Genomic DNA, 14,183 nt, shown 5'->3' on the forward strand with positions numbered 1-14,183 from the left:
CCTACTAAAAAAAAGATAAAGTTACGCTGTTAGCATTATAGTGAAATAACGAAATAAAAATGTTTTTCGATTCCATGCAGGATTACTCAAACTCATAAGAACAACAAAGCGTTGAAATGTGTTTAGATACAAATTCCGGATCAAACAAAGAGAACCAACATTATTTCATATTGCACAATTACATGTCATTCGTTATATGTTAATTGGCCAATCCGTGAAAATTGGTCATCAAACTGTAGTGGAAACTCTGCTCAAAGGCAGAGCGAAAGTCAAATGATCGCCTGGAACAATGGGCAGATGGTATTGACCCAATAGACAACGGAGAGAGTCGCTGCTTGGGTTTATCAAATGGAAAACGCGATCGCCCGATCGAACAGGATGGAATTGAAAACTCTGAAAGGATTGTGGATTATAGCGCCTAGCAGACGTCCTAGCGTGGATCTGATTGATTAAAGCAAAAATTCAAATATATATTTTATAACAAATTAAAATATAATTCATACTCACTCTGAAGCAATGCGTATTCTGTAATTTTTCGTTGGGCTATCTAAGAGACGAGCGCATATTGTATTCGGACTCAAATCTTAGGGTGCTAAGATACGTTAAATGAAATATGGTTTTCACCATGAAAGCATGAATTTCCGGTGTATTTATTTTTCCAGTTACATTCTGTCTTTTATCAGGTACATTCTTTTTTTTTCAAAGAGCCAACAATTATAATATACAATCAAATGTTTGTGTCAATAGTTTCTCTAATCGGTACAAAATTTGATTTATATATTTTGCCGATTAGCAGTTTTACATAATGTTCATATCAAAACGGTGTTGCATGTATCATTTTCTGTTCCATTCATCAAAAATATTCGATTCTGATTTATCAAAATTTGAAGGTCCTAGCGAATAAAACTATACAGAGCAAGTTAAAGTTATGATTGTAAATGTAAACCTAAAACATAATCAAAACAAAATAAGGTACAGTAATTAAATAATAAAAGATTTAAAAATAAACATTTTGTACAAAATTCATTACGACAAATATTTTTGGTACTTAATTTAAAATGTTTCGCTATTTTTGACTTCATTTCTTTAAAATCTGTACACAATTATTACAATTACAATATTCCTAGCAACAACATATGAAAATAGTTTATTTCTGCTTGTGTAGGTTTAATTACAACAATTCTTTTGCTCATATTCAAATTCACAAGTTAACATATTGCAACCAATACGATTTGTGTTAAATTCAATTTGGTGGGTACAGTGTTTCCTTCGTGTATCCCAAGTGATACACAAACACTGTACGAAAACTTAGTCGGATGCCATTGAATGCAATTACCGACTTGACAAAATTACAAATTCTTTATTTCAGCGGAACAAATACACATAGATCCACGGAATTAGTCATTTAGTGTGGATCTTCCTAGATATTCGTTCCGTCTCGACAAAGTATCGTGAAGCAAATCTTCACTAGCCAAAATTGTTTCCCTGCCTCAGCAGAAATTTAAATTGATCCAGTTTTCGGATAGTGTCTCAGACCAGCTGATGATAGAACTTTATTATTAGAACTGGTCAATGTCGATATATTTTCATTGGATGGATTCTCACTTCCTTGCCGTTCGTGATACTCTTGAAAGCATGGTACGATACACAGATTTGTTTGACATTCAGGGCAGTGGTATTTGGTTTTACGGCGTAAGATCCTTCCATGTGCATCAATAGTGTTCCAACAGAAGTTACAGCCTAGCGCTGGGCCAGGTCTTATGACTGGGCAATGGCTTGATCGTGGGTTCTCTAAAGAGGGTTCTCGAGCCGTCTGCAATCAAATGGAATTGATATTAGTTGCAAAACAAAAATGAAATCCTTGTGGAAATCATAAAGTTGAAAATTCAACTGCGAAATTGTACTGTATAGAATTATTACCTGCGGTGATGACGCCGAGCGCTGCAACTCATCTGCTTTTACCCGAATTGGATTTAAGTGCTGCTCTGTACTGCTTGTTCCCGATATTGTATCGGTTAACAGGACAATGGGTGTATTCGGACCAGTGGATATTTTCGAGGGTGAGCTTTCCATACTTTCATGTTTAATCGACATTGAAGGGATAAATTGTACCATTCCATGACTCTGACTTATTGTGTTTGTAGATAAGATACATGCGGATGTTGTGAAAATTGTATCTCCTGTTGAAATCAATGATGGCGTTGGTTGGGAAAGCTGACGATGTAAGCTAAAATTGCCGCTTGAATTCAAGGATAACGGAGGCGAATGGCTGCTTGGAAGCAGCGGATGAGAATGTTGCTTCACCAACAATGGTATGGACTGACCGGGGACAGAAAGAAGTTGAGGTGAAGAAGGAGCAATGCTTGGAGCCGGCTCAGATGAATGCCTTTCGATTTTTGGCGGAACTGATAACAGATTTCTAGAAGAAGGATGTTCCAGTTCAATGATATCTGGCGATTGTTGACTTGTATCGCTGTCACGTTTAACTCTTGGTTGACGAATCAGGAAACGATTACGTTTGCTTCCAACCGATGTTAAATCCATTTTATCTGAAAAATAAAAATACAGTTGAAACATTGAATTCTGAATTATATAACTTTTCTTAATGGTTGTGTGAATATAAACACGAAAAAAACAATAGTTCGAACATTACACCAAGATGCCATTGGGATCAGTTCGCGGAGAAGTACTTCAGCCCCTTACACGTCTTCCCGAGAAGTTGAGACCAATCCTTAACTGTTCCTAGCTCAAACCACTACGCAGCCACTCTGGGAGAGTGGATAGTTGCGCTTTTTTCCTATTGTGACCGATCCACCGCTTCTTCCGTCTCATACGTCAACACGTCCACAGGGAATTGATTGGCGAACTTTTTTTTTTTAATTTGATCAGTTTTTGCCCTGTTTTGCATTGAAGCAGCGTTTTAATACCTTTGCATTACCAGCGCAATTCGTTAAAATAGTATTTGTCTTGAAAATAAAATCGTTATGGCGCATGGTTAACCTAAAGTATACACAAGTAATCAAAATTACGGAGGTCGGGTGGTCCAAACAGTTTTAACATCCACTCAGTGCAATAAGGATGTGTCAGTTAAGCCAGTTTCAAATATTGAAAATTGAAAGCAGACTATTACTTTAAGTATTGAAAATCAATTGAAATTATATTTTCCATTTGTTTCGTCGACATTTTTTCTATTTCGACTACACACTATCTAATTTCTTATGGAAAGATTTAGGAAGATCTAAGCGTGTTCTTTCGGTGCTTCTAGCGATTAAGTTAGTTGAAATAATTAGACGGTCTTTTCCTTTTTTCGCTAGAACTTTTATTCGTATATACTGATATTTCGGGAACATTGTTGCTTGTTCGGTTTTGCAATGCTAAATATTGCGTACGCCCTGCAAATAGAAATCTCTTTGAAATCTCAAAGAATTGTTTAGCAAGTGTCCACATCTTGGCTATAGCTAGGGCTGAGCGTTCGCAAAGGAACTGATTGGGGGTTTCTCTTTTCGCTCCGTAACTTTAACAATGCCAATTGTAGGGTGATAATTGGCAGCGGCATGCCGACTACGCCAACTGAGGGATTGTGCAGAGCAGAGACAAGGCAGTCCGTCAGCTCGCCCTCTATGCTCCTATGACCGAGAACCCAGAGGATGAACTTGAGCGTGCCACCCGGGCTATTCAGCGTGTCTCTCCACTGTCCCACCAACCCGGAGGATGTCTTCAAAGTGGCTGTGTTAAGCTTGGAGGTTAGATCATGTCCCAACCATCGATAGGCTTACAATATCGCTAGTGCCTCCGCCTGGAATACTCTAGCGAATACTAGAAGACTGTACGATTTGGTTACATTGTGTGTATTCGAGGAAACCCTCGCACCGACCCTATAGAACATCTTTGACCTGCCCTTGAAGAATACTATGATATATCATAACTTTCCAAAACACCGCTCTGTTTGGAAAGCCCAATCGAAATATGACCTATCAGCAGCTGTTAAAACTGAGAACGTGGCATGACCGCAAGAGTGCAGAAAATTCTATTTTTTACCTAGCGAAAGTATTTGATACATAAGACTTCAATGGATTAGCGACCCCAACTGAAATGCTAAATACTCTAGATAAGCCTAGGGGCCTAAAGGATCTAACACCGTGTTGCATGAGGCAATCATTTCGTCTTTGGACAAGTTGCTCGAGATCATTTTTTCTATTAGATGCTAGGAAAATATCTGCATAAAGCAGTATATAGGGCGTTGGAAGTTGGATGACCTGTGGGACGGTGTCTATAACAAGAACAAAGAGGAGTGGTGGGAGGGCGCTTCCTTCATGAACACCAACAGAGACATGAAACGGTTTTGATACACCCGTCACACTTCGAAATTTACTTTTCGGATCGTGGTAGAGAAATTGAACCCAGCGCACGAGTTCTTCTGGGACTTGACACAATGTAATTTCGTCACTAATAGGACGATTTTTCTGCTTAAGCTGAATGGATTTATGGTTTTCTAAGTCGTTTGAAAAATAAATTTAGAAAAACTAGGTCTGTTGCAATTAAGCCTGAAGGGACGTGAAATACCTTCACCACCTGGATCCCTAAATAATTTTAAAGATCAAAACCCTTAAAAAAATATTAGCATTTTATTTGGGAACGTGAAGTGGTGTTCCATGGCTGGGGTTCTTTGTGATCGACGTATCAACGAACGACTCAAATCTAAAATTTACCGCATTGTCATCCGACCTGCCGTTCTTCATGGTTCTGGGTGTTTGCCGAATACATAAGCCAATAAACGGCGTATTGCGGTAATGTCGACGAAGATGTTGCGTTGGACTAGTAGCGTGACACGTCTTGATCACATTTGAAATGAGGATATCCGCGATCGGTATGGAGTTGCACCAATCGTGGAAGGCGTTTTCGATGGTATGGTCACGTAATTAGCGCTAACGAGAATTCACTCGCCAAGAGTCGATAATAAGCGACCAAAAGGCCGATCAAAACAACGGTGGCGTGATACGCTGGATGAGAATTTAGAAGTCTCACGACTGTATCCAGATCAGGCATTTGATAGAATAAAATGCCGAAATCGATAATGACGAGCCGACCCCGTTTTTGACCGTTACAAAGGTAGAAGAAAAAGAAGAAGATTCTATTTTAGAATGTTACTGGAAAGCCCCTCCTAAATTTAAAAAACAAAAACTTCATGTACAATGTAAAGTATAATTCTAGAAAGCTTGAAAGTAATCATACTACTATTAACAACTTTACACATGTTAGAGGTAATAATAACAGTACCAGATCAAAAAATTCAATAGCTTTTAACATATTTGTGTATACATTTTTAGCTATCAACTTTTCCTTTTTACCGAATTATGGAATGGTAGGTATCAGTGTTCGCTCCAAAAAGCCTCATTAATGCTGTGTTACGCGATTTTGATGCCACAAAGGCTGTTGTAGGAAGAACAAGGAGAACAGAACCCAGCTGGCTCAGATTTTCAGCCAATCTGTAACATTTACGAAGGATTCGTCGGCCTGCCTATTCCCTTCCTATGTTCCTATGACCAAACCCAGTTTAGCACTTCCCAACCAGCTTGGAGGATGTCATCACGGCTAAAAAAGCCTTAATGTTTAATAGCCGCTTCACTGTCGGACACGGTGGCTATGGATCATGCACCAACTATCGACAAACTTCCAGCATCGGGAGCACCTTCACCCGAAATACTGGCGAATCCGGAACGGCTCTACGACTCGGGTACGCTGTGTGTATTCAAAAAAACATTCGACTGCTAAGAGTATCTTTGATCCATCGGTGAAGAGTAAGGCGTCATAACATTGCAACGTGTCGCCCGACTTTCACTCTGCTCTGGTTGGAAGGCCTAACCGAGATATAACCACATAGAATTCTTACAGGAAAGAGAATGTATGACTACAGAAATTCACAAGACGACAGATATTGGTAGAATGATTAGGGGCCAACTGTACAATATAGGCGACCGCCTATGGCACTAAATATATTAACGTTGAATCTTATGCATCGGATTTCATCGACCCCAAAATCCTACCAAATTTTGTGTCAATATATATAAATCGTCAGACGCTGCCTCACCTTTGCACTAAGAGTAGTGTGACCGAAGCGGCTCGCAGAACACAACATGACTATATTGAGCGCAAATCCGCCCATACTATTGACCGGAGCTTGGTTAGAGCTGAATTTATATTCTCAAAAAAAATGTGATTATTTATTTAATGGTATTTGCCGATTTCAACTCCGTTTTTTGTCAAATATCGTTATTGTTAACATGCAGTTGGTGCTTGGATAAAAGTGATGATAAAAAGGGACCAATTCGAATTCAAAAGGAAAAAAACAAGAATACACGATTATAAAGTGTTATGCACGCGACAAGTAGCGTATGCGTTTATAGTAAGGACCCTTTGGTTTACGACAATTGAAGTTTACACGTTGCTACTATGTTAACAATAAACATGAAAGATTAGTTTATTTTTTCAGAGTCATTCTTTTGATAATTTTTAGACTCAAAAGGTGGGTGGGTAATGAACATCAAATATTCCTACTTCGCAATTCACTAACAAGAGCTAAGTAATAATGATATACACGAGGTTAGACAATTAAGTAATGAGACTGATTTTATTGCCGTGCTTGTGGTAAACCTACAATCTTCAAATTCTCTTCCCTTTCCCCGGCATCCTTCCCCTCTCCCTTGATATATTCACCATCGCTCTAGCTTGTTTAGTTCGCCTGCTGTGTCGTGTTGAGTAGACGTGTGTTGGTGGTGCTCGTCACAAAAATGGGGAAACGAATTCTAGAGTAACGCGTCGCGATAAAATTTTGCGCCAGATTGGGCGAAACAGCTTCGGAAACGTACGCTAAAATTGTAAAACTGCATGGTGATAATGCTCTTGGTCTTGCCCAAGTGTTTCGACGGCATAGAGTTTACGGAGGGGCGTGAAAGCATGGAGGACAAGGTGCGGACTAGGAGACCAGTCGAGGTGCGGACTGACTCGAATGTGCCCCTTAATCCGTGAAGATCGGCGTTTAGCAGCAGTTCGAATGTTGGCCTCGGAACGGTATGAACCGTGAAACAGTCAGACAAATTTTAACAGGCGATTTCGGGATGAAAAAGTTGTGCGCGAAGATGGTTGCAAAGAACCTTCCTGAGGAGCAAAAGCAACATCGAATGATCGTCGCAGAAGACAAGTGGAAAACGATCCCAAGCTGCTTGATCGAGTTATAACAGACGATGAGAGCTGGTTTTTCCAATACGTTTCGAAATCCAAACGCCAAAGTTCACAATGGTTGCCTCCGGACGTCCCCCGCCCGAAAAAAGCTCGAATGAGCAAGTCTAAGGTGAAAACAATGATTGCCTTTTTTGATAGCCGTGGAATCGTCCACAAAGAATTTGTCCCACCGGGCAAACCGTAAATCAAGTCTACTATCGCCAAGTATTCGAAAGATTGCGAGAACGAGTCAACAGGGTGCACTCGTAACTGGATCCTTCATCACGACAACACGCCGGGCCACACCGCCCTCAGCGTGTCCCAGTATTTAGCCTGTAAAGGGATCGCCGCGTTGCAATAGCCGCCCGATATGTCACTCTGTAGTTTTTTTTGGTCCCTAGAACAAAATCGGTGCTCAAAGGAACCCATTTTGATTCAATTACGGATATCCACGCGGCCGTGACGGGGTACTCGTGGACATCCCAGTCGAAGCGTTTTCAGAAGTGTTAGAAAGAGTGGAAAATGCGCTGGAATCGCTGTATAGTTGCCCAAGGGGACTACTTTGAAGGGGACGACAGAGTTGTAGAATAATTTTTAAATATACGGTGGTTTTTATGGAATCAGTCTCATTACTTAATTGCTTAACTTCGTACCCGAGACTCAAGTAAACACAATAATTAATTAGAATTCTTTTATTCGCTATATTAAAAGAAAATTATTTATTATCTCCTTGTTGTTATGTCGCAATAATAAACACACGTAAAACACTACAATGATAAATGCTTTGTTGTATGTTTCTTTTACAAGAACTTATGCATAATAGTAACAATATTATTAGTTTGACATGTTGTTTTCGGCTTACGTTGAAGGAAGATATTGCGAACTATATTAAGTAGCATAATAATCTCGATCTGGTGAGTTGTAAAATTAAAAAAAAAAGTGTTGATTCAAAAATAAAGAGCATGTATCACAACGATAAAAAATGTACAGAGAATATAGTTCACCTTGTAGTGTTTCCAAAAATTATCATGATTATTAATAAAGTAATTTCTGGCATTGAATGATATACCATTTTCAGTGCTTTCGCATAACATTTTCTTTTTTTTTTATTTTAATTATTTTCTTTTGTTTTTTTTTTTTTAATTTCCATTTCGATCTCCACAATACAAAAGAGCGAATATGCACGAATGCACATAAATCTCCTCTATACAAAAACGACCATTTTAAAATAACTAAATTGAACTAAAATCATTCTTAGACGCTAAAATATTTTTAATATTTATAATCTTAGGATTAAAGCGCTTTACATTTTCTCTCTTTTTATCGTTAACCATCATCTACTGTAAATAAATCTAGAATTGATCTTATTTATCGAGTGTTTGATTTTAATTTCAGTGAAATAGAATCTCACTAGTGTACAAACCTATATTAAAAATAACATGCTTTGAAGATTTACCACTTTCCTGAAATCAGAACCGTTTCACATAAGTGAGCACTAACGACAGTATTTCTAGTTAGAGCTCTTGATATGTTCTTTTGTGTAAGGCAGTCTTTGCTGCTTAATATTTAAGTCAGTTTGAAATTAAGACATAATCGAATAGTTCATAATGTATGACAAAATGTTGTTGAAAAGCAGCAGTTTGCATGGCGATAAAAGGAAATATATACATGTGAAAGAAACAACACTGTCTTCAAAAAACCAAAAATGACTGACGGTTGCGTCCAGGGCAAAAGCAACTCTTCAGACGCTGTCTCACCTCTGCCCTGAGAGCAGCGCGACCGAAAGTGGCAACAAGTGGAAAACGCTCCCTTTTGGTTTTTTGATTTTTAAATGCTTGAGTGCTATGCCCCAAACTAGGGATCCGTGGACCATAAAACGTGGGAGTAAGTTGCTCCCCATTTGGTCCGCTCCACCATCATGTGGATGTAGACTTAGGATCCCGCTTATCCTAAACAACACTATCTTCACCTGTGAAGTGTGGAAGCCAAATTTCATCGACTAACAAGTTGATGTAATATGCTAATAGCTGCCTCGCCTTTATCACACATGGTCCAGATTCCGCTACCGCGCAAAGTGGAGAAATCACCTAAGGATATTGCGGCCTGCACTTTCCAATATTTCAACTTTGCTCTTCCAAACTTGACTTTAATTCATGCGGCAATGATCGATTCTTGTAAAGCACTGCCTTAACGATTAATTCAGAGAAAAGTGACAACAGAGCTTTAATAATTGCCAATATACCTGCTTTGATTGATTCTCTCATTATGCCTTGTTAGCCCCTGAATGAACGTTGTTCTGCTTTCCAAAAAGCACAAATCTTCTCAGCACATTAACTATTTCATGACTTTTAAGTTGGGAGTGTACGATATTGGCGATTTTTGACTACCCACATAATAATAACCACATGCTAAACAGACAGAATGTTGGCCCTTAATTTTGAAGTGATGCAAAACAATGGCCACCGTGTAGCATGACTATTTAAAATATTATCTACATAGAGTTAAAATTAAGACCCTGCAAATTCATGGCAGCTGTATTCACATTAACGGCACTATCTGTATATCGCTGTCGAGACATTGTGTGAATGCTGGTTGGAAATTCCATGTGTCGGGTATCAAGAAAACTCATCACTCCCATTGGATGCGCATGCGGTGGACACATGATTGGTGTAGGGGTTTCCGAAGTTGGAGGAACTTGCATGTTTATTGCTGGTTGATTTATATGTTCGTAATTTTCTATAGTGCTCTCTTCATTCGTCGGAGTTGTTGAGGGAGGAGGAGATATATTTGGCTCTAGTTTAATTCGATTTTTAATACTAGGCCTACTTATTGGATATCCCCGTTTTTTATATTCTAACCATAACGTTCGATTATTCACCCCATATAATCGAGCTGCTTTGCAAAATCCAATGCCGCCCGTTCTTACTGCTTCTAAAGCTCGAATGAAGTTCTCATCACTTTGGGGGTTCACAGAACGTTTCCTTTTCTGTGGTGCCGGCGTCGATTGTGACGGCTGATTTTGCGAGTTTGCATTAGATGTTGTACTATTTCCTGTTGCCATTTGATGCACAGGCGATTGGGTGGGGGTTGGTCCTTGACTGTATACAGATTGAACCATTGTCGAATCAGTCGGTGATGTGGGCGTTGATAAATTCTGAGAATAATTGCTAACGAGACTATTCACTGATATCATTTGCGGATTATATGCCGATCCTTGATAATGCATTTGAATGTGCCCCTGTTGATTCGTTGTAACTACACTATTTCCCGACGAAGTATTGATGGTTTGGGGCTGCTGTTGCTGTTGTTGTTGATGGTGTTGCCCGTTCGCGGCACTTGCTCCATTCTCAGACGACTGATCACCGCCAATCGAGATATTTGCTTGACATGATGATAGCGAAAATCGTGGATAGTTCGGGTCCACAACCGTCCATTGCACACCTGGGAGAGGAAGGAGAGCCAATTAATTAGAATGTAGGAATTTTGCATTTCGATATTATTTTCTTGACTACATTTGCTTAAAAATTTCACTTGTTCTATTCAATTTATTATAAAGAGAATGCAAAGAAATACGAAATATAAAACGGTAATAAATGAAAATAGTATAAATCAAATAGCAGATATTTATGTAGGTGTTGGTAGGACATTAAATATGTCATCTCAAACAGTTTGAAATTCCAAGGGGCGTATTCTCACGTGCCCAATTAAGGCAATTATTTTTCACGAAAGTAGATCTTTAAACTTTTGACTTTATATTTACATTTAACTTTGAAAATTCATTCAATTTCTATAGCTCTCCCCTGATCCCAGATTTGCAAGGATAGTGTACAAAATTTCAATTAAAAAAAATTTCTTTAGACTTCAGGCAATGCCATATTTACATTTATACAACGTATACTTAATAATAAGTTAGTCAATTTTCACATATTATGTCTTGTATGCACGATAAAAACTTAAATCTCGTTCAAATTGAAATCATAATTTACTCTTGTTTTGGGTTAGTGTATATTTTCAACATTTCAGCAATTTATGCAATAATTTCAGTTGGTATTTTGGTTTGATATTCATTCTTTTCCTTCATTAGTTTCAGAATATTTGAAGTGCTGCAAGTATACACTAATATGACCAGTCAAAATATTTTACATGAAATGTGAAATGTTCACCTGACGTCATTCCTGAATATTTAAGAGTAAATTTTTGGATCAGGTAGAAGCAAATAGAAAATAGATGGAAAATGAATTTTGAAAAATTATAGAAACAATTTGTGTAGTTTACATTAACAATGCTAGTATAAGCAACGACATCAACTTAAACATTATGATAGAATCAGAAATTGCATATGAGTAGCATTTGGGGGGATGAAATTAGGTGGGCATGTTTGTACGACACTTGAAAGTTCAATTGAAGCTGACGATAATATTTCAATGACTATCTAAAGAAAGTTCTAACCCTATCCGACCATTCGGTAAAATAAATTCAACTACATAATCACAACATACGATGAATGATGATTACCAGGATCGCATGTACAACTTCGATTTTCTTTCTGAGGCGTGTAGAGAGTGCGATGCCCTTCTCGATGGTGGTCTAGATTTTTGGGTACTTTGTGATGCTGCAGGTTTAGCAGTTGCACATCATTAAATCTGATAACAGTATAAGTGAACCATTGTACATAACCGGGTGGAAATAATTTTAGAACAGAGTCAGGATCATTGTGTAGACTATGCCCGATTATAAGTATCGGTTCAAGGACAACATGTTCAAAGAAGAAAAAACTACAAACCTCGAATTACTTGACAATTGCAACGATCTTTCCGAGGAGCTAAATTAAATCACCACCTGGTCCCCATGGCTTAGAGAATTATAAGCGCTATATACAGAATGCTGCAAAAAATTCAGTGAGGAGTCGTCAATGGGTATGAAAATTTGAAGAAGATCTACATATATGGACGTGTTATGTCTAAGATTTACAGAGAATAAGATATACGTGTAATCTCTAAGAACCAAGAGAATACAAGTAGAACTCAAAACGGATATTTCTTCTATAAGATATCGTCAAAAGCCCCACGTAGTACCTCCAAGAAAATAAAGCAGGGCTAAAACGGGTATTTTTTCAATGAGATATCGTCAATTGAAATTAACATTGCATATCCAGGTAAGCACCGCGTTTTTCGCATTAATTTGTGAAACAAATTGATTCTGCACGATAGCAATGGTGAAAACCCCGACTCCAAAGATGAGGAGAAATTCAAAGAATATATTGGCTTGGCTGCAGCAGGAATGCTCGGGATTCACAAGAACATCATAACAAAATTATTTTGACAGAAGAGTATGTTTACGGAGCTCAGGCCCGCAAATAGGTGGTAACATGATTAAACGAATACATGTAAAAGCGGGGTGTAATTTTCTTTTTCATCAAATATAGTCATGTGGGGTATCAAATTAAAGGTCTCGGTTAGTACTTTTCGAAGCCGGTCTTAGCTTTGACATTTGTTGGAAAGGTGGGGAGTGCGGGGGTTGAAATTTATCATTCCTTTCTCAGAAACTACCCAACCAAAAAATCTGAAGGAGGCTGCCACTATATAAGGGTAAGCACCGAAATAACTTCCATACCGATATTCCTTCAAATAAAGTTAATAATAGTATATTACTATAATTTTCAGTAATTGACTGCCAAACCCCCCTTAAGTTCTTGCTAACACCACGAAACAATATAGGGTACAACATAGAGCATGATCTCACCAGGTTTAGTGCAAATCGCACAATTACTAACAAAGTTATAATACGTCAAAGTTGTTGCTTCTTTGCAAATTTAAGACTATGAATGCCAATATCATCCGAAAGTGGATATTCTCACATAATACAGGTTGCGGCAGCATAACTTCCTTTTTTAAAATGCGCGCCACTCAATTAGTTGATGTCATAGCGGAGCGCTAGTAGTCTCGTTCAAGAGGGGATACTGTAAAGTTTTGTCCCGACACAGTTCAGTCGCCATCATGCGTTGGAATAGTGAGGAGCGTGCCTTTGCCGTTGAAGTTTACTTTTCAAGCGGATGTTCGGTTATTGCAACACAGCGTGCATTTCGGAATCGCTTTCATTTAGCCCCGTTGGCTCCCGTCCCAGACCGCAAATCAATTGTTACATGGGTCACTACATTCAGACAAACTGCAAGTGCGACAAAAGGAAGAACTGGAGTCCTTCAGCCCGTTAGATCACCTGGGAACATTGAAGCAGTGAGAGCGTCAATGTTGCGATCGCCACGGCGTTCTGCGCGCAAACACGCAGCTGCCCTTGGACTATCCGATCGTTCTGTGAGAAGAATTCTTCGTGATGATCTTCATTTTCATCGCTATAAGAGGGCGATAGTGCAGGAACTTTCAGAACGTGACTTCAGCTTGTGAGCTTCTTCTTGATGTCGTTCCCGAGGGTACTATTGTTTTTTTAGCGATGAAGCCCATTTTCATTTGTGTGGGTCGGTTAACAAACAAAATATGCGCTACTGGGCTGACACCAACCCTCGAGAATTGCATCAAAAGCCTTTGCATTCACCCACAGTGTGTCACAGTGTGGTGTGCAATTTCCTCAGCAGGGATTATTGGTCCCTGGTTTTTGTGTTTTGCTGTTTTGAGGGAACACTTTCCAGAGCGCCTTATCTCAATTAGAGGCGATTTGGAATGGCTGGCACGCTCTCCCGATCTGTCCCCTTGTGATTTTTTTCTATGGGGTTTTTTGAAATCCCGTGTTTATGTGAACCGTCCAAGAACCCTACAAGATTTGAAGACCAACATCCAAGAAGAAATTGCCAACATAACACCTGCTATGCTAACAAGAGTCATGACAAACGCCAGAAATCGGTTTACGAAATGTATGGAGAATGGGGGACGTCGCCTAACAGATTTGATCTTCAAAACAATGTAAATAAAAACTTTAGACATGTACCTACATTATAAAAAATAAATAAATAT

General features: G+C 38.8%; 1 protein-coding gene across 1 annotated transcript in view; it reads right to left on the reverse strand.

The window, feature by feature from the left end:
• The window catches only part of LOC119647648, a 48,071-nt gene that overhangs the window by 12,604 nt on the left and 21,284 nt on the right, over positions 1-14,183 (reverse strand). The window contains exons 5-8 of the mRNA XM_038048709.1: positions 9,714-10,659; positions 4,564-4,580; positions 1,921-2,549; positions 1,606-1,813 (exon numbers count right to left, since the gene is read on the reverse strand). Of these exons, the coding sequence (XP_037904637.1) occupies positions 1,606-1,813; positions 1,921-2,549; positions 4,564-4,580; positions 9,714-10,659 (1,800 nt within the window). The remainder of the gene's footprint in view (positions 1-1,605; positions 1,814-1,920; positions 2,550-4,563; positions 4,581-9,713; positions 10,660-14,183) is intronic.

This window comes from Hermetia illucens, chromosome 2, assembly GCF_905115235.1.
Source record: "Hermetia illucens chromosome 2, iHerIll2.2.curated.20191125, whole genome shotgun sequence".
NCBI lineage: Eukaryota > Metazoa > Arthropoda > Insecta > Diptera > Stratiomyidae > Hermetia > Hermetia illucens.